Source organism: Pimephales promelas, chromosome 20 (genome assembly GCF_988280905.1).
Source record: "Pimephales promelas chromosome 20, fPimPro1.hap1.1, whole genome shotgun sequence".
In the NCBI taxonomy this organism is placed as follows: Eukaryota; Metazoa; Chordata; class Actinopteri; order Cypriniformes; family Leuciscidae; genus Pimephales; species Pimephales promelas.
The window spans coordinates 21,605,762-21,626,370 of NC_142788.1; the positions used below are offsets into that span (position 1 = coordinate 21,605,762).

The 20,609-nt window shown below is 37.3% G+C and overlaps 3 protein-coding genes across 6 annotated transcripts; 1 reads left to right on the forward strand and 2 right to left on the reverse strand.

The window, feature by feature from the left end:
• The first annotated feature begins 2,541 nt into the window (after window positions 1-2,541).
• Window positions 2,542-3,833, forward strand: rps26 (ribosomal protein S26). Its single transcript, XM_039651494.2, has 4 exons — window positions 2,542-2,621; window positions 3,194-3,371; window positions 3,456-3,586; window positions 3,742-3,833. The coding sequence occupies exons 1-4, from the start codon at window positions 2,619-2,621 to the stop codon at window positions 3,775-3,777; spliced, it is 348 nt and encodes a 115-aa protein (XP_039507428.1). The 5' UTR covers window positions 2,542-2,618; the 3' UTR covers window positions 3,778-3,833.
• Window positions 3,834-4,706: 873 nt separating this feature from the next.
• ikzf4 (IKAROS family zinc finger 4) lies at window positions 4,707-15,889 on the reverse strand. Of its 4 annotated transcripts, none has more exons than XM_039652680.2 (8): window positions 15,692-15,889; window positions 13,819-13,873; window positions 13,213-13,317; window positions 12,821-13,117; window positions 12,529-12,696; window positions 11,021-11,173; window positions 9,889-10,020; window positions 4,707-8,303 (listed from the first exon to the last, which is right to left on the reverse strand). In XM_039652680.2, exons 1-8 carry the CDS (start codon window positions 15,884-15,886, stop codon window positions 7,507-7,509), a joined length of 1,902 nt encoding a protein of 633 aa, XP_039508614.2. In that variant the 5' UTR covers window positions 15,887-15,889; the 3' UTR covers window positions 4,707-7,506. The 4 variants fall into 4 exon arrangements, with proteins under 4 accessions (XP_039508614.2, XP_039508613.2, XP_039508618.2 ...); XM_039652679.2 differs by having other exon boundaries at window positions 12,529-12,711; XM_039652684.2 differs by lacking the exon at window positions 15,692-15,889 and adding an exon at window positions 15,436-15,574 and having other exon boundaries at window positions 12,529-12,711.
• A 588-nt stretch (window positions 15,890-16,477) lies between these two features.
• On the reverse strand, window positions 16,478-20,363 carry dnajc22 (DnaJ heat shock protein family (Hsp40) member C22). The gene is made up of 4 exons (XM_039651466.2): window positions 20,189-20,363; window positions 18,343-18,902; window positions 17,208-17,500; window positions 16,478-17,077 (listed from the first exon to the last, which is right to left on the reverse strand). The coding sequence occupies exons 2-4, from the start codon at window positions 18,887-18,889 to the stop codon at window positions 16,895-16,897; spliced, it is 1,023 nt and encodes a 340-aa protein (XP_039507400.2). The 5' UTR covers window positions 18,890-18,902; window positions 20,189-20,363; the 3' UTR covers window positions 16,478-16,894.
• Between the last annotated feature and the right edge of the window lie 246 nt (window positions 20,364-20,609).

The following is a 20,609-nucleotide window of genomic DNA, read 5'->3' on the forward strand; positions in this document are numbered from 1 at the left end:
AAATATAATGGTGCCATATTTTTTTGATGGCTGTAAAAAGCGAATTGTTGCTGTTGGCTCAGGGGCAAAAAAGTATTTAAGTGGCAGTTCACCCCAAAGTTAAGATTCCCTCATTAGTTCCCTGATTCAAACTAGCATAACTTTTTTCTTCAGAATACGAAATACATTTCTTTTTTTTTTTTGGTAACACTTTATTTCGATAGTCCACTTTAGACATTCTACTAACTATAAGTAACTTTTCAACTACATGTCAACTAACTGTCATTAGAGTATTAGTAGACTGTCAGCTTAATATCTGCTAACACTTTAATTTTGTTGGTCCCCCAACAGACATTCAACTGACTATAAGTAACTTGGCGACTACAAGTAAACTTATTCTCCTAAGCCTAACACCTAACCATAACCTAACAGTATACTAACAGTCTACTATAATATGCTAATACTCTAAAGAGAGTTAGTTGACATGTAGTTGAAAAGTTACTTATAATTAGTAGAACATCTATCGAAATAAAGTGTAACCTTTTTTTTGTCCATACAATGAAAGTCAATAGGTCCAAAATTGTTTGCACTGTTGTTAGTTAACAAAAATATATAGACATAAATGATATATTTAATAATAAAAAAAGCTAATCAAAAAAAGCACATTATAAAATACAAAACAATTGCCTAGCAACAAGACAAACACTGGATGAATATTAAAGCAATATTAATAAAGTCCTCTGAGGTATTTTTCACAAAAATCAGCAACAGATGCATTTTTGTAAAACAAGAATACATAGTGTAGCTAATACAGGAGACAAAAAAAATAACAGTTTCAGTTAGCCGACAAGTTTGATACAGTGTTGCACAGACGATGATAAATTTTTGGAAATATATGACCGCTGGATGGCACTATTGACCAATCAGAATCAAGTATCCCAAACAGCGACATAAGTTTTAACTAGATTATATATTGCTAACAATCCTCCAGCATGGCCATCACAAAAGCTGCCTGTGTGGATGCAAATGATATATTGTAATTTGCAGTGTCTCGCACACTTCCATACTATCAAGTCTTGGTGGTAAAAAAAAAAGAAAAGATATGAATGGTATACATTGTCGAAATGCAATACACTGGAAGAAAAATGTTGTTTAAGACAAAGGGAAAAGTATTGGGTTTTTGGATTTAATTATTGCCTATGTTTTTACAGCAACAGTGGGCAAGTGTTCAGCTCTGACAAATGAATGGAGGAATGTTTAATTGCTGCAGTTTAAAGGCATAGTGGTTACACGAACACTGACACATTCCTGTGTCACCATCTCTCCATTTTTCTCTGTCTCATGAACACTATTCAGCTTCTGCACACACACACTGACATGCACTTTCCATTCTCAAATTCAATTTACCAATGCAAATATTATAGCCACAGCAAACTTTCCCTCAAGTCCCAGCACCGAAATGAATATCTTAAATGGCATATTACATGGTCAAAGTAAAATGAGAGGGAGTATATTTGATTAAATGCACCTTTGCTTAGGTGGGCCCTGGTTTTATACTTTCAATCCCCATCAGCGACCTTGTAAAAAAGACTTGGCGACAGCTCCCTAAAGTGCAGTGACACGAGGGACAGTCAAATGCAGAAAGTACACATTCACTCTTCCAGACTGCACATGCATGCTGAGGGCTGCTTGCATAAGAACACCTCCCTCTTTCCCCCCACCCTTACCACCAGAGCTCCACTCCACAACCCAACTCTGTAATCACTTCCAGAGGCAAACCAGAGGGCATCAGCCAAATGTCAATCATTGTCCATAATCTCAGAAATCCACCTAAAAATGACAACACTGGTACAGAGGTGTGGTTTGATTTTCGATGACTGGCATTTTAGACAGCTAACGTGTTCATATAGAAATCCACTGTGAACTGGGCAATGATGACAGACACTGAGAAGGACCAGTCCATTTATATTAGAGGTCAATCAATAAAAGTGTTTCAAACACTGATTCTTAAACGTCTACATTTGGTATCTCTCAATTTTCGGTGATTGTCTACTAGTTTAGCTATTAAGAGGTTTATCTGCACGGGCTCATTCTGAGCATTGACAAAAGACATTTAAACGATGATAGAATTTTCATTTTTAGGTGAACTATCCCTTTAAGTTGAGACTTGGTTCTCTGAGCTTTAACAAAGCCTTTACTGACATCTAGTGGCAGTCTTAATGGGCCACAATCGCATGCACATAAATTTCTACTTTGCATTGTTTGGACTTACCAAAAAGATAATAAATCAACTCTGTATTGTTCTTTCAGTCCGGTTATTTTGCGGCTGTAAACCACAAAATCGCACCAATTTACGTTGAAGTCCGTCTGTCTTTATACGTAACGTTAGATATCTGCAAATATCATGGGTAAAATATACTACATAACATTTCTGAAAACACAGGGTAAGGCACTCAATTTTTTCAATCATTTGTCTACTTAAGTTTTTGTGTACTTAAATAATAAAGAAAACAATGTTAAACTATTTTAAAATTAACAATGACTTTTATTATATTACCCAAAGACGTCCGGCTGCTGCGCGCACTATATAAATGACGTAATAGTATTTCCGGTCCTTTCTCACGCTTCTCCAAATCAAGATGGTGAGTTTACCAATCGTTCAGACACAGCACCGTCTTTTATCCATTTATTTTTACGACAAGTGCGTTTTCTCATTCGTTTCACATTTCGGAGTAATATCTCTCCATATACAACCAAACACCACTCAGTTTTTCCATAGCTTTTGACCATAATAACTCATTAACTATACTACGCCTGAAGTATCACGCATGTCCACTAAACACGCATTACAGCCTTTTATCTAACGTTACCCCCGTTAATAGCTATTTGTGTTTTAAGAAATTCCTTAATACTGTTTCTTGGCATCTTAGTTTGGATTGATTTATCTATTCTCCTCCACAAATTACAGCAAAGTCTATTTTATTTAAATGTTACTGTGCCTGGTTGCACTTTAGGTGTACAGACGTTATAAAAATCAGATACACATTACAAAACCCATCAGAATTGTTAAATTGTATATACAGTATCAAGTGCAAACCCACCAATTACATTTTAACTAATAAAACTAAATGTTTTGTAAATGTGCATTAACAGATTATGATTTCAAGGTTGTCATTTGCAAACCAGTATTAACTTTTATTTCTTCATCTCCTAGACTAAGAAGAGGAGGAATAACGGTCGTGCTAAGAAGGGACGTGGGCATGTCCAGCCCATCCGCTGCACAAACTGTGCCCGGTGTGTGCCCAAAGACAAAGCCATCAAGAAGTTTGTCATCAGAAATATTGTGGAGGCTGCGGCTGTAAGGGACATCTCTGAAGCCAGTGTGTTTGACTGTGAGTAAGATACTGGGCTTCTTAGGGAGGTGAACTAACAGACTTGTTAAAACATTTATCAAACTTGTTTTTGTCCTTCTACAGCCTACGTTTTGCCCAAACTGTATGTGAAGCTGCACTACTGTGTCAGCTGTGCCATCCACAGCAAAGTGGTGAGGAACCGTTCTCGTGAGGCCAGGAAGGACCGTACCCCTCCTCCACGCTTCAGGCCCGCTGTAAGTGATGCATCCATATCTATTTTAAATTAGGGCATAGGCATACTAATTGTGCTTAATAGCTATTACATGCATAAATATTTATTTGTTGCTTTGACTATTTTGTCAATAATGCTGATAAATACAGTAAGTTTTCTGATTTTTCTCTCTTTCAGGGTGGTCCTCCACGTCCCCCTCCAAAACCAATGTGATCTGGAGATATAGGATACATGTTTCTGTAAAGAAATAAAGATGACTAAACCTAAAATGCTCTCTTGTCTTTGTTTAATCAAAAATGGTAAATGTTTTTGTCCTCTGTGTACAAGTAGGTTTTTCTTGAGGTTGTATTCTGAGAGGTCATTTGGGGGGAAATAAATCTGCTTGATGTTAGTCATTTTAAATAGACCTTGTTTTTACATTTAAGGCAAAAATGGTGAAAAACAAAACATTGTCAATAGGAAAACCTTGGTTCATTAGTTAACAATACTTCTACAGGATTTATTAATCTAAAATGATAATTTTAACATTTACTAACCAATTTAAAATCAAATGTATCTGTTAACATTAATGAATGTTCTGTGAACTATCATGAAAAATTGTATTTTAAATAGATTAATAAATGCTGTAAAATATGTTGCTCAATGTAAGAAAAGTCTTACAATATTTTTACAAAATAAATGAAACTGCATTATCGTAAAAAAAAAATGAACTAATAAATCTAAACCGATACAATTCCTAAAAGTAAAAAATACAAATAAGTAAAAACTGAATATTAATAAAAAAAATTGTGAAAACTAAAGATATAAATGTAATTCAAAATATTAATACTGCACAAGTAAGCTGAATTGAGAAAAAATGCTTTAAATCATTTATATTACATGCTATACTTAAAAAATTGTTCTTAATAATTTAGAGAACATAGAATATTTGTTTTTTCAAACTCATCTGTCATACTGCACTACAAAAATATAAAAAAAAAATGCAGTTAAAGATGGTGAGCAGTCACTATAGATGTCCACCTTGACCACATATTGAACCTGTAGGGAAACGATTCATAGACCTATTATTTGTTGACTTGATCAAGACGACATGAATTAGGGAAACTAGAGAACAAGTGTTTAGAGTTGTAAGCAGACAGAAGTTACAACAAATATTACTTTATTGGACATGAAAAATTACTTCAACTTAAAGTTGGGTTACACTCTTTAAAAACAAGATCAAATAAACAATACCTCTTGAAACCAACACACCTTTTTATAGAACATGAGGCAGTTTTTTATATTTTAACAAATTTGAGGTAAAGAGTTTTTCTTTGTCATATACATTTTTTTTTCTCACAAAATATTTAAAAACATTAAACCCAGGGATAAAGCCCAAGAATGACCGAGAGTTTGATCCCTGCCTCCCCAAAATGCTAGGTCTCTCTTTCTCAGTTGCTGCTCAATATGGTTGCTTCACAGTTCATTTAAAAATATTGAGTTCACACCTTGGGGATAAGAAATATGAAATGGTGCAGAAAAGAGCCTGGTTTGGTTTAGAGGAAATAGGGAAAATTGCAGCTAGTATTTCACAAGCAGAACAGTTGCAGAACCCCAGCAAACAAACGAGTACACATGCAAACTCTCTCATTCACACACGGTAGAATTCATTACATAATTTCTTTTTGACCGATAAGTGCATTAAGTGTCATATATGGTTTTTGCCATAATTTCAAGTAAATAAATTTATGCCAGCAGAAAAACAAAAATATTAAAGTCTATGAAGGGTGCACCTTTGTAAATACTGGCTTTCACTTCTTCGATCCATTCATACTGTACTCTGTAGGCTTGCACTGGAGTGAATCCAAGCATACGTATTAAGAGGCCTACAAATGTTGTAAAAGTAACTGAAAAGATGTAGGGTCAGTGGATTACACATAAGCAAGTTTTGGAAACAGCTGACCACCTCCAAGGTCAAGTGACAAACACATGCGACAACATCCAAGTACCCTTAACCACAGCCCACGTCACATAAAGATGTACAAGCAATCAAACAAAACAACTCTTTGAGGTTCTCCAAAATTCTCTCATTGGTGCTTTACTTTCGTTTCAGTTTGTGCAAGTGAGATCCGCTGATAAAACAGGCCACAATATATCTTGGCAGGACGGTACGTAACTCTACAACAATATTTCAGTCCTTTCCTTCAAATTCAAGCAGCAGTTTGTACTCGGTGGGGATCGAGAGTACCGTATGCGTGAACTCATAAGGGACATGACCACACAGGACAAGCGTACAGGATACAAGTCCAATATCAAGGGCAGAAGTCACACAAACATCCAAGCACCAAATTTTACAACACAAGGAGAAAATGTTCAGCTCTGAATCCTTAAATGACCGTGAACCCTTTTATGATTAGGAAAATAGCCTTTATAGAATTGTTTTTAAAAACACCACACTGTTCATCTGGTCTTTATAACCAATGTGTTCTCGTATCAAATTGTTTCTTGTTTTCTCTAAATAGCATTTTTTATCAGAAATCAGTGCAATAGAGCAATTTCAGAAAACAAAAGAATATGTTTCAAAGCTCAGTTACCAATCATTACTGTGTCTGCTCCCCTAAAGCCTTTGAATAAAATCCCCCTCCCGCCCGGTGCCGCCCCGTCTCTCCGAAACCCTCCCAACAGCCCCAGCAAAAACACTCACATTTAAGCAGAATTAGAAAAAGTGCAATCCTCCTTTTGAGGTAACAACCCTCCCCCTTCACAAGTCATCAAATTCACGGAATGCAACATAGGTCTGTGTTTGGTCTGCACCAGAATATTAAGGCTTCTTTTTCGCATCTAAAAAACATAATGTGGCTCAATGTGTTCGCAGCATGGCAGAGGATGGATGGCGGGGACTTCGTACTACAAAAACTATTTTAAAAAACCTCAATAGATTTGATAGGCAAAATCTTTATCGCCACTTAAGTGAGGTTGAGATAAAGTTGAAACGACAATCAAGATCTGAGGCACAAGGAAACCAACTTTTTTTTTTTTCCTTCCGGACAGAGGTTGTGGACTCAAAAACTAAGGCAAATGTTTCAAGTTCATTTCCTTTCTAAAATAAAACATTAACATACATTTTAGAAAGCAATAAAATTATCCGAGCCTTAGGCTAACCCCAATCCTATATGACCCAAGAGTGACGTATCATCTTTGTTTCAAAGTTACCCGAATTCAGGCTGCATTGTACCAACGGAATGGTCCAGCATTAAAAACCATGTGCAATTCTAAAACTAACTCGTACAGGGTTCATATAAAGCAACGATTAAGGCAATATGTGTCTGTGCTCCTTATATGGCTAACATACCATTACTCCAGCCTCAATTTTGCAATTCACGCTGCTTGCTCTCCATTCCCTCTCTGTCAGCAGTGTCCTCCCTGAGTCGCCTAATTTCAACAGTCCCACCGAGGTATCCTAAAAGAGCACAAAGTTAGTGTGAATCCTCTTAGGCATAGATTTCTTGTTTAACAGGCTCAGAAACTTTGGAAAACCACTCTGGATAAACCAGTCCAGACTTTGGACGTCTAAGCAATTCCATGTCTTTCTCTCTTCAAGAGGCAGACTCTATGTAAACGCCACCAAGCAGATGGGTATAGACCTAATCTCACATCTCGAATCTCTTCCCAACTGATAAAAAATAAACCCCACCGAAGTAAGGCACTTCTAAAGCAAAACAGCTGCTTCTGGCGATGAATGACTTGCAATCGGAGGATATGACTTGTCGCGGGATGCAATTGCACGTTTTATGCTCGTACCTAAGCGATTAGCCTTCGATGTAAAATCTGATGTCCGCCAATTATAAAAGCAAGTGCTAATGTGCCCCGATCTGGTGCAGACCGAACTAGACGCCATGACGCCATCTCAAAGCAGCATACAACGCTCTGTACATCTCCCCCCAGTCTTGACCTCCGCCCACCTCAGCCCACCTGGTGCTCCCCGCGGACAATGTGCGAGGAGAACTCGTAGCGGTCCTGGCTGCGGTGGCCGCAGATGTTGCACTCGAAGGGCTGGCGGAAGCCGTGGCAGCCCATGTGGATGGTAAACATGACATGGTCCAGGAAGAAAATGCGACAATGCTCACAGCGGAAGGAGCGCACCGGCCGCCCTTCCCCGTCCGTCACCTGCATGGCTTCCCTCGTCAGCGGCGAGCGTGGGCTTGCCTTGGTGGGTAAACCCCCAGGGATCCCTTTCTCCCTGTCCCCCTCCATGTCCGTTTCTTTGGCGTGACTAGGACTGTGCCGCTCGCGCCCACGGTGGTTCAAGTTTCCTGGTGGCACCGAGGTGATGACGCACTGCTCCTCCGCCATGCTCTCAGTGTCTGTCGAATCTTGGTAACCGTTGCTCGGTGAGGCGGCGTGGCTGCGGGTGGAAGGAGCATCTTCATGACCCTCGCCGGCCTCCCTCCCGGCCAGGCCCATGGAGATGCCCCCTGCACAGTTTAGACGCTGCCCTAGAGAGGTTATATGAGGGTAGACGGAGCTGATGACTGGGGTGAACTCTGAGATGCAGGTGGAGTGGGGGGGCATCCGCAGCGACCGGGAAGGATCCACATCGTTGCTGCCTCCTCTCGGCCCCCGCAGGAAACGCCCTCCCATGCCTGCTAAAGCAGCGGGGTCACCCTCGGGGTGCGACAGCAACATGTCCCCTTCTTTATCAGGATGGGGGTCGAGTTCATAAGGTGCTTCGGATATATTCAGTCGCATGTGCTTTTCACCTAGAAAGCCAGGAAGCATCATAATCATTGATCTTTAGTAATCACTAGATTATTCTGTTTTTGCATCTACGCAAGAACCAATACTGTTGTTACTATACTATTTCTAAATCTAATTTATTGCAACAAAACTCTGAGACTCAACAAATTGCAAATTGAGAATATTTTTTGAATTATTTAAAATATAATATTTTAAAAAGTAATAAAACATACACTACCTTTCAAAGGTTTGGTCCTTTTAAAATAAAGGAATAGGTTTAAACATTGCATTGATCAAAAGTGACGGTCAAGACATTTATAATGTTACAAGAGACTTCTATTTCAAATAAATGCTGTTATTTTGAACTTCCTTGTTCATCAGCGAATCCTGACTTTTAAAAAAAGGATCACAGATTCCACAAAAAAAGAAACTCAATTGTTTTCAACATTGAAAATAATAATTATAATGGTTTCTTGAGCACCAAATCAGCATATTAGAAGATTTCTGAAGGATCATGTGATACTGAAGACTGGAGTAATGATGCTGAAAATTCAGCTTCGCCTATTTAGCTATTTTAAAATAGAAAACATGTAACTTTTCGATCTTTTTTTAAAAAAAAACATCTTTTTTCAAAAACGTTTGTAAGAAAACGTACAGACCCCAAACTTTTGAATAATAAGTTATACACTCACCTGAAGGATTATTAGGAAAACCTGTTCAATTTCTCATTAATACAATTATCTAATCCACCAATCTCATGGCAGTTGCTTCAATGCATTACGGGTTGTGGTCCTGATTAAGACAATCTCCTGAACTCCAAACTGAATGGAAAGAAAGGCGATTTAAGCAATTTTGAGCGTGGCATGGTTGTTGGTGCCAGACGGGCCGGTCTGAGTATATCACAATCTGCTCAGTTACTGGGATTTTCACACACACCCATTTCTAGGGTTTACAAAGAATGGTGTGAAAAGGGAAAAACATCCAGTATGCGGCAGTCCTGTGGGTGAAAATGCCTTGTTGATGCTAGAGGTCAGGAGAATGGGCCGACTGATTCTGATTCGACTCTGATGGCTACTCCCAGCAGGATAATACACCAAGTCACAAAGCTCGAATCATTTCAAATTGGTTTCTTGAACATGACAATAAGTTCACTGTACTAAAATGGCCCCCACAGTCACCAGATCTCAACCCAATAGAGCATCTTTGGCATGTGGTGGAACGGGAGCTTCGTGTCCTGGATGTGCATCCCACAAATCTCCATCAACTGCAAGATGCTATCCTATCAATATGTGCAAACATTTGTAAAGAATGCTTTCAGCACCTTGTTGAATCAATGCCACGTAGAATTAAGGCAGTTCTGAAGGTGAAAGGGGGTCAAACACAGTATTATTATGGTGTTCCTAATAATCCTTTAGTATATATCTTGAACAACAAGTTGTCATATTGACAACCAATCATTAAACAGACTGATTCAATTTTTACGAACCTTACAAATTTGCATGTTTATCACTTTAGAAAAATCTCCAGTCTTTCTCGCTGCATAGAGTTCACACAGCTCACAACTCAGCTATCACTGTTCTGCATAGGTATTCAAAGAAATGGACCTACCCAGAAACTTCTGGGGTGTAGATCTCTTCCTCTTAGTGATGCTATTGGCCAGCCGATCAATGAAGGTCATCTTTTCTGAGGAGGACTGGATCAGTGGTTCAGACATCATCTCCACATTATGGGACTCTTCACCTGAAATAATCCACACGCAGAAGTATGATTATAATAGAATGGTGTGTGTTTGACTATATCATACCAATTTTGAAACCACAGCATTTAATATGGTATTGAAACTATATTAATTATCATTTGAAAGCTTTGTGGTCAGTTTTTGAAAGAAAAAGCATTTATTTGATAAAAAATATAGTAAATACTATTAAAATGTAAAATAACGGTTCAATTTTAATATACAATTTAATCCTGTGATGGTCATTAATTCAGTCTTCAGTGTATTATTATTTGCAGGATTTTTGATGAATAAGAGAGCAGTATTTATTTGAAATTGTGTAACAATATAAAAAATGTCTTTACTGTCACTTTCAATAAATTTAATGTCTTTTCTGAGTAAAAATGATTTGCTGTAAAAAAAAATTAAAAACTGTACCTACGGCAAACTTTTGAACGGCAGTGTACACTTCTATTAATAAGAGTTTAAAAAGTAGCCTAATGTAAAATAAATAACTGAAAGTATTTTATACTAGATATATATTTTATAAAGATATATCTTAAATATATGATTATTAGTTCAATACTCTCAGAGTTTGACTGAGCAGCAGGTTATTTCAATTAAGAATAAAATACAGCATATTAACAACATAAGAGACTGCGGCAGTTATATTAGGTTACATTTTAACTCATACTGCAAGGCCTACAGCACAGTAATATTTTTACACATAACCACCTGTTTAGATTCTCTGTGTTTACAATAATACCTCTCTAAGGCATATATTTGAATCAAGAAGTGCTTTGGACCGTTCAAGTGTGCAGCTACATCACCAGCTGTGATCTTCACAGAGCATGCACATAACAACACCAGTGAGCTTTCAAAAGCAGCCGCATGTCAGGCAGAATGCGGATGAATTAAGTTAGTACTGCAGAAACACCGAAATTATCTATTTTAGTGTCAACTTGATACCCAAAGTACTGCTAGTTTTGAATTCCCAAGCATTTGTTTAAGTAAATATGGCAATACCGTGCGCAGGCTGGGTGTTATGAGCAGGCTGGTGATCCAGACTCTGTAGGTAGCTGTGGCAGCGCTCACGGTGCTCCTCCAGGGTGCTCTGCTGCTTGTAGCTGCGGCCACAGTAACTGCACTTGTAGGGCTTCCCTACTGTAGGGGAGGACACTGAAATAACGTGGAGGGAGAATATGAATGCATTTCACACAGCTTATGTGTTATGTAAACATACATCACTAACACAGTATTGATGCTGTGGTTAATTTAAGGTGTTATCCTGTAAAGTTATTAAATAATACACTACTTGGCCCAAAAATATAGTTGCTTAAAAGTCAATAATTGGATCATTATTGCCGTGATCAATGTTATATGTTTGGCAACAGTTATTTTAACCCTAATTGATGGAAATAACACCACAGCATTTAAGAGATGGATATATTTTCGGTAAAGATTGTGTATTGACAAAGCAAGAGTGTCCAGCACTCTGTAGTCTACTCCAGCACATCCCAAAGTCTTCAAATAAATTTAAGTTCTGGACTCAGAGGTGCCAATTCATGTGTGAAAATGATTCTTCATGCTCCCTCCCAAACATTCTTTCACAATTTGAGCCTGATACATCTTGTCACTTTATCATCTTGGAATATGGCCATGATGTGTCTTCCTACATGGTTGTTTAAGAAATGAAAAGCTACTCCATCAATTAGGGTCAGAAGAACTGTTGACAAATATATAACATGGTGGAAACATAATCACTGCAATCATGATTAGACGTACTTGCCTATTTAAATCTAAACAGCATCCTTTTATGGCCAGGCAGTTTATATTATATATCATAAATATTAATATATTGTGATTTATAATATAGCAATATTTCCAATATAATTACATTAGAATACTCTAATTACTGGTACAGGATTCGTCAGACCACAGAATTTCCCTTGTCACAATTTCCCAAAAACGAAATGACGCTGCTCGTCTATGACGTTAACAGAAGAGGAAAAAACTACAGACCACATCTGTCCATTTAGCTTTAGAGATGTGCGTCATTTCAGAGAAATTCATTATTCTATCAATTCATTTCTCTGAATATCTGCATTCTCATTCAAAGGACCTTAGGCACTACAGGTAAATGCTCTTCATCATTCAAAAACACGAGCAGGATTTCCTGTTTTCATAATACTCTAAATGTCACACTAGACCGCTGCATTTCGTTTGACTAAAAAACTTGATTATATATCCGATCAATGATGTCTTATTCACACTTATTAGTCCGCTTGCATAAGCTCTTGTAGAGCGACAGGTTTAAAAGGAAGTTCTAGGCAGCAAAAATAATCACCACTTACATTAAAAAAAGAAGTAGGTTACGTGACCTTGACTATTCATTTATGCTTTGTGGCAAATCAAAATGGCTTTTTTTCCATCCCACACACTTTTCCATCCATTTATTTTCCAGCCACAAAGTTCTCTCTCCTTCCTTGCCTTTATTTCTCGCAAATGGCCTCTCTCAAACCACAAAGGCTCACCGGAGTGGGTGCGGAGGTGTCCTGTCAGGGCGTCACGGCGGCGACAGGCGTAGTTACAAAAGGGACATTTGAAGGGCTTTTCGCCAGAGTGAAGCTTGATATGACGCAGCAAGTTGCCCTTCTGAGTGAAGGAGGCCCCACACTGGTTACATTGGAATGGCCGCTCACCTACCGAGACCAAGACTACCAGTTTTCCCACCGGCGCAAAAAAACAGCAGCACATATCTTCAAACTGACATTATTTAAATATATTTGGTCTTTTTTTGTCAAGGGTCAGTGAAGAAGCACTTACCTGTATGGCTGCGTTTGTGCACCATTAGGACATTGGGTCCAATGCAGATCATCCCACATATATCACATTTAAGTTTCCCATTGGGCAGCCGAATGGGACCGGGGGATGCAGGCTCAGAGCTGGCCATCTCTCCACCGCCGCTCCCTCGGGTTCCTCCGACCATCTCCACTCCACCATCTTCGGCCAACTCGCCCTTTTCATCTTTCCATCCTTCATTCTTCTCCCCGACTCTCCTTTCCGCCAGTGGAGCACCACCTGCCTCCTCGTCACTGTAGAGCTCCACCTTGATGGAGTTAGCTGGGCATAGAGATAAAGGTATACATTTATTCACTTGGCAGATGCTTTTACCTAAAGCAGAACAAACTAAGATGTTAAAATGGACAGACACTGACCACTGAGTGAGCGGCTGGGTGAGGACTGTTGACTGTTTGGTGTGCTCACGGTGGGACCTCTCAGCCCTGCAAAAAACTCCCGCTCTGTTGAAGAATCTCCACTACCTGAAAACATGTACAAGCACAATGGGGCTTTTTTTTTCTTATTTCATGCCACTAGAAATTATATTATTGGCAGAACAATTTGAGTGAAAGTTTCATTGGAATTTCTTTTTTTTTAATAGAAAGTCTCAGGATTTTTTTATTCAATGCGTTTAAAATATAATAATAAAAAAATACAGAAAAATAAAATTAAATTAAAAATGACCTAATTAAGTTGTTTTTTTTATTTGATTTGGATAAAAACTTTGGAGTTCATCCTGTCAAAAATATCTTCAAAAGAGTTTGTTGAGTAATTTTCCTAAGAGAATTTAAACCAGCACAATTCAATAAAATATGTTTAAGATATACTGGATTCTTTCATGGGGATCACAGCAGTGGATCTGGATATATATAATAAATGTTCCAGATCTCAGTGTGGTCACTGACAGTTGGAACCCACTATATTTAGCTACATTCATATCTATGAAAATAACAAAAGAATTTGAACTTGAAAAGATACCTGACCTGACATGTACGAACGGCCATTGCAATCGTCAGCATTCATCATCACAGCAGCTGCCTGTACCAAAAAAATCATACAAAAATATTTGTTTTACAAAGCATAAAACTAACCAAACCAATCTTCAAGTTTCTTAAAGATATGCATTGGAACATTTTACAATAATACAGTGCAATCAAAAAAAAAAAAAAACATTAAATCATATATATATTTGGCTCATCTGAAAAAAGAAACTGGCTAGTTCACTTGCAGTTTGTTATTTCTCCCTTTCCTGTGTGGTTGCACGGTTTAAGTAGCTGAATAATTGATATACACACTGGTCAAGATCTCATTTCTAACTCCACAGCTGAATTGAGTGTCCATTCTATAGAATTCTGGTCTTAAATGAAGAGCGCAGTGTGCAAGAAACTGCCCTCCCTTTATCTTGTTGTGACCTATCAGAACACAGGCTGACATCTAAAGCAATGATGAAACTAAGCCAAATGCAGGGGTTGTTATGATTTGCTATTACTCAGAAATTTCCACATATTATCATTTTGGTATTGGAAACAGGGTTTAAATGCAACACGTATTAAAATTAAATCATTCATTTTTATACAAATAACTACTTGACTCATCTGTTGTCACATCTGAATAGCAAATGAAAAACCAGTTACATCCTTTCAGCATGTTTTCTGGACATCTATAAAATCAAATTATCCCCAAAATCTTTGATATTGTTTAAGGTTTACCCCCTCACACATATAGTTCTAGAATCTAGATGATAGGAAATATTAGGGCTAAAGACGAATAAAAATCACAAACGACAACAAAAACAACCGTTGCAACCTTTCCTAATCAACATAACATAAATGAGAATAAATTAATTTGTTTAATGAATTTGAAACGTTGACTAATTTTAATCCACGAATATTTAAATTGAAAATATTTTGTTTAAGCATTATAATACACGATGGAACCGGATTAAAAACTCCTGAATGACTTCTGACCTATGGTATCATAATTTTATCATTTGTGAATTTTTCATGGTTAATAATATGGCTCAAAATTGATCACAGATTAATAATAATCAAAAAAAAATTTAAACACATTCCAATGTCATAAGCAGGTGCAGGCTGATGCAATTATCCTATGATATGACAAACTGATTTCTTTTCAGTTCTTTCAAACCATGAATAACAACAATAATAAATATGGACTAAGTCGTGTTATTATTTTATATCAGATTTATGGCATACATAATACTGCATGATATAATAACAAAAAGGCCCTCAGAAAATTAAGACCTCATCATTGTGTCGTATGAGACAGAAAGCATTCACAGCTGCAACAGGCAGATCTCATGAATTCACAGAGCTGTCAATGAGTCTAATTAACGCAATAATCGAAACAGCCCTGCCAGTCTGCAGTCACACCAGAAAACAACGCCTGACGACGCGAACACGAGCTCTCGTATGTTTAGTAACTTTACATACACCATCGTGCTGTAGAGGAGGACTGACAGCACGCAGAATCATGTCAATCCTGCCTGTCTGGAGCAACACTAGCTAGCCACCGCTGCTAACCAGCTAACGAGGCGTGACAGCTCACATTAAGTCAAAGACGTCACTAAACTAACTCACAAACGAAAGAACAAGTGTTGCTGACAAAGCAATCCGATCGGCAGCCTCCGGTCGTGAAGTACAGTCGATCTTTAGACGTGACAAACTAAAGCGGAATTCTGTTTCCTGAGAGCCCGCTGGCGTTGCTATGGCACCCAGCACTCGACAGATGAGTCTAGCCGTGTAAACCCTCCCAATCCAAGCGTAGTTACCTGGCCTAATGTCACTTCCCTTGAATAACTGCCATTGATTTTGCACCGTGAGTATTTTTTCTTACCTGACGATCGACTGTGATTGTAATATTTATACAGCAGAAGCGCCGTTTGTTTTCTCTAGCGAAGGCAGCATCTCCGGGATCTTTTACCTGAAACCCCAAACAACTTCCGGGCCCATGCCGGGATACAGGCCCGAATAACCTATAACCGAAAAACTGCCTCTCAAATCCATGATTGGGAGGGATTATCGAATGCATCGATCCTCTTGCTACAGGTTAGAAAAACAAAATCCTGCAAAAAGCTACTAAAACCAACATTTTTTTTTTATTATCATAATTATTTTTGTTAGTGTTGATGTAGTTGTTATTTCGATGTATCATGTATTAGTATCAGTAAAAGTGACTTATGTGTTTACTAAGATTTATCATTAATTAAACTTCCTGTATGTAAGAAATTTAGCCTAATTCCTTCTGTTTGTGGGGGTTTTCTTGGATGTGTTAGAAAATCAATTTTCTATGAATTAGGAAAAATAATGTGTTTATGTAAAAAAATATATACATTATGATATTCCAAATTTTAAAACCATTAATATTATAATTACTGTGATTATTATTATTATTATTATTATTATTATTATTATTATAGGAGGCCTACATTATTCTTATTCTGTTTTATATCCACTCCAAAGTGGCAAAGTGACCAGCTCCATTTTACATAGGCCTACTGTATTAGAGTGTTGCATTTGAAGCCTGGCCTGTAGTAACATAGTACCATGTTAATGTACATTGCACAATACATTTGATGTACAGTCATATACTAAGACTCTACTATTTACAATAGGCCTATACTTTGTCATATAGCCTACATTCATTTTATTTTAATGCATTTTAATGTGGGGTGACAATGAAATTGAATATGGTATATTAACTATTAATGTATATACATTTTGTTTAATATATTTACATTTTTTTCTACAAAAACGATTGTTTGAAAAACAATAATTGTTCGACCGCCTGCAGTACCACTACATACCCTTCAGGGGTCGCCAAATCACTGTGGAAAACCCCTGTATTTAAAACAACTCCATTCATACTGTTACCACTAGATGGCAGAGAATCCTCAGTTGTCCTAGGAGGAGAATTTCTCTGAATAAAAGTGAAAAACTCATTTGTTTAGATAGTTTCACGTTTATTACACGTGAAACTTGGGCATGTGAAAGTTAAATCTGAGCCTTCTAAAGGGTAAAAGTCCTCTTCCTCAGAAGATTATTTTTTCTTTCTTGTCTTGTGTCTGTCGAGAAGTATCTCATATGCCTCCTGGATCTGAATAAACATCTGTTGTGCCTCTGATTGCTTATTAGGGTTGTGATCTGGATGCCACACTTTAGCCAGTTCCCTGTAGCTGCGAGTGACCTCTTCCAGAGAAGCTTCTTCTGGCAATGATAGTATCTGATTGTAAGAAAACATTATAATGACAAAAACATCATCAATTACCTTGTGGTTATATGTAAAACACTACAAAGTGAAAAGTATAAATGTTAGATTCCCTGTTGACCACTTAAAACTGTACTGAACTCACCTTCAGCGCCTCCATTTCTTTTTTAGTATACTCATTAAGAATTATTTCCAGCATCTTCCTCCAGCTTTCTTCGTAGAAACCCCCTCCTGTCAGGATACATAACAGACGATATGGCAACAGCAGAAAATACTCCAGGAGTCCTTTGAGCCATGGAAGGAACCAGAAGAAATCAAGCAGGGCCGCTACACAGTCCGATATGTAGTACAATGTGGCTGTGGTGTTGTGGAAAACACAGTATCCCAGTGGAGCGGAGAAAGCCAGCGCACCTAAACTTAGACGATACAGACGAGGCCCTTGGGAAGATTGACACAAACCGGGTTAATTAAACACATGGATTGCACATGATGTAAGATCTGATTGACACATATTTCCCAAAAGTAATGACCGGAGGGGATATTTGTTTTTAATGACACTACAAGTTGAACCATCAAAATTTTTTTATTTGTTTTGAGAAAAACAAAAAAACACTCAAATTGGTAGCTGTATAGTTTGCCTTTTTTGGAAAATAATTTTGTCAGAGAAATTACTTTATAATTATTCTGCAAAAAAGGGCGAGCTACAGATATTATTTTACTATGCAATAAATTGCATAGAAAAACAAAAATCACATCAGAACAAAGAAAAGCACACATTGACTATACAAAATAATCAGTTATTAATATTTTGTTGGTTCTCTTTTGTTTTTGCATGTGTTGAACTGTGCAATATGCTTGCAAAATCTTAAAAATATATAAATAATATTTAAATAAAATGCGAATATGTACATTTTCCTGGCTAGACATCACTTTTGGCCACTACTTTATAAAATACAGTATGACTAACACTATACAATAAGGTTTAATTTCTGAACATTAGTGAAATATATTAGTTAAAATGAACTGACGATGAACAATAATTCTACAGTGTTCTAGCTCATGTTAATCTCAACATTTACTAATAATTTTTTTTTAAAACATGCATTTTAATGAAAATAATGTGTACGGATAAATCATTTATAATAATTATAGTGCAATATTCCATTAAAAACAATATTTTAATGTATGGTGAAATGTTAATGTTAGTAAATGCCTTAACTATAACAAATCAGACCTTGTTGTATATAAAGTGTTACCAAAGTGTACATAGTGCATCTCACCCAGCGGCTCTGGGTGGCTCCTCAGAGGTTTGAACGTGCTGTGCTGTGCTGCGGTAACACTTGCAGCTATGCTGATGGGCAGAGGTGAGAGATTGCTGCCGTAGAAGATGGAAGACGTGATGATGCACGTAATAAAGGTCTTTTGAAGGTCGGAGGTCTGCTGGCCCACAGAGGACACCAGATGCACTCCAGTACCTATGCTCAATGGCAGCACTAGGAAGTAGAAGAAGCTAAGAGAACTGAGGCTTATTAAAGCCACCGAGCCAAAGTAAATACCAACACAAATTTGACCGGCAAACCGAATTAGGCCAACTGGTGGTGGCGGAGTGGCTCGTGGATGTCTAACATGCTCTCTCTCTGCTTCATGGTTGGCCTCACCCACATACGATGGGATCCGGAAGAACTCCCTTGCCCAGCCGATGCCAAAACCACCAAAGGTCAGTATCCAAAGAAGGGCATGGCTGTCTCTGCCCAAGTAAATGTGATGAAGGCCAAGTGGGCCACCCATGGCCCACAAGGCATATGTGATCAGGAGCTTTTTAGCCATGAGGACATTCTAGCTGCAAACAGGAACATGAAAAAGTAATTTTCAACATGTTAAGGGGAAAAAATTCACTAAAAAATATGATTTGATTTGAACTTAATTTCATAGTTCAATCCACTTAAATATATCAAATTGATGTTTACCTAATTAATTTGTGTTGGGGATACATTGAATTTACTGAAACTAGTTCACATGATGCTTTGTATGGCTGGATCAGGAGAGTAAATGTTGTTAATTTATGGGTTTTTGAGTAAAGGGAAATACCTGTTAATGTTTAATGTCCAATATTTGAGTTTCTGTTTTTGTTTTTTTATCATCATACATATGAATTAGTTGAAGGGCTACATGAATTAATATAATGAGTGTTGCTTTACTCAGTGAGCAATGTACAATAGACCTTAGTCAGGATAGCACCATACTTCATTTGTGACAGGAAAGAAAACGAGGCTCAGAGAAAGAATAGATTGTTCAGCTGTCGAAATGTCTTTCTGAAAAAAACTTTCACTATAGACAAAAACTCCATTAAAGAAGTTTAGAAGTTGTGAGAATTATGTGATCTAAGACCTTTACACAGTGCATGCCATTGTAAAGACGGTAAGTCTATCCCTCACAGCCTCGTTTTCATCAGCGATAAATTCAATATGATCTTGATGTATGGCAAAGACTGGCAGTAACTTTTAAATGTACAGCATGAATGTAATTTCCATACTCCAAAGGACAGACTTGAATAAATCAAATCTACTCTCTAATTGAGCTGATATAACAAAACATAGTTGATTAAGTGCAACTAAAAATGTTTAAAACTACGATCAATTCTAAAGACATGGCTTAAAAAACTGAGTAATATCAAAAAGCCTTTTTTTAGTGTATTAAAGCAGATTTGCCAATAACATGATTATGAAAAGTGCTTTATGATAAATTGACAAGCATGTCATGCGGACCTTATACAGTATTTAAAGGAATAGTTCACCTATAAATGAAAATTCAAAGCTTTTATGTAAGACATAGCATATAAATCGTGATTACTTATTTTATAATTGCTTTTTTGTAACTTTCTTCTTTTTGGAACTTGACATTCCTTGGTCTGCGTTTATTTCCACTGAATGAGAAGAGCATATTTTGGTTGGTATTCCACCGAAGAAATGAATTCACACAGGTTTGGAATTCATGACAGTTAGCAAATAATGACAGAATTGCCATTTTGGGGTTGAATTATGGTTTTGATTATCTCTCTTGTCTCTCTCTTTTATATCACCAATAGGGTTTCAAGTTATAAAATCAAACAGGTCACTGTTCTCTTACCTGCGGGACTGAGAGATCAAACTTCATTCATACATCAAATAGTTTTAGACGAATCCTACAACAAGGTCAGCATTAAAAATGTAAGAATGCATGCAATAGATCACAGCTTTGAAGTTAACTTCATATTTAAATCATTCACTTTCTGAAAATAATGTAACCTATGGACTTCCGTGTTTGCGCTATATGGACTTTGGTTTGATGATGACAGGGCTCATAAAGAGTAAACTTTGATTTACCATCTGTGGACACAAATAAGACACAGAACATTAGACATTTGCTAAAATGCATTGGACTAAAGTCTTTTGCAAGAGTAGCCCTGCTCAGACTGTAACCTTAAACACATTCAAAAGTATAGGGCAAGTAAAGGCCTACGATTAATTGTAAGTAAATGCTGTTAAACATTAAGCTAGGATTAGGGTCA

What these genes read in the sequence shown, in the direction of transcription:
- rps26 (XM_039651494.2), top strand. An exon ending in TGAAGCCAGTGTGTTTGACT is followed by an intron (nt 3,372 to 3,455) that starts GTGAGTAAGATA and finishes GTCCTTCTACAG; the next exon opens with CCTACGTTTTGCCCAAACTG. An exon ending in CTCCACGCTTCAGGCCCGCT is followed by an intron (nt 3,587 to 3,741) that starts GTAAGTGATGCA and finishes TCTCTCTTTCAG; the next exon opens with GGTGGTCCTCCACGTCCCCC.
- ikzf4 (XM_039652679.2), bottom strand. Translation starts at nt 15,886, where the DNA reads ATGCATTCGATAATCCCTCCCAATCATGGATTTGAGAGGCAGTTTTTC. An exon ending in CAATCACAGTCGATCGTCAG is followed by an intron (nt 13,874 to 15,691) that starts GTAAGAAAAAAT and finishes TTTTTGGTACAG; the next exon opens with GCAGCTGCTGTGATGATGAA. An exon ending in ACACCTCCGCACCCACTCCG is followed by an intron (nt 11,174 to 12,528) that starts GTGAGCCTTTGT and finishes ACGTTATTTCAG; the next exon opens with TGTCCTCCCCTACAGTAGGG.
- dnajc22 (XM_039651466.2), bottom strand. Translation starts at nt 18,889, where the DNA reads ATGGCTAAAAAGCTCCTGATCACATATGCCTTGTGGGCCATGGGTGGC. An exon ending in GAGCCACCCAGAGCCGCTGG is followed by an intron (nt 17,501 to 18,342) that starts GTGAGATGCACT and finishes AATCTTCCCAAG; the next exon opens with GGCCTCGTCTGTATCGTCTA. An exon ending in AAGAAATGGAGGCGCTGAAG is followed by an intron (nt 17,078 to 17,207) that starts GTGAGTTCAGTA and finishes TCTTACAATCAG; the next exon opens with ATACTATCATTGCCAGAAGA.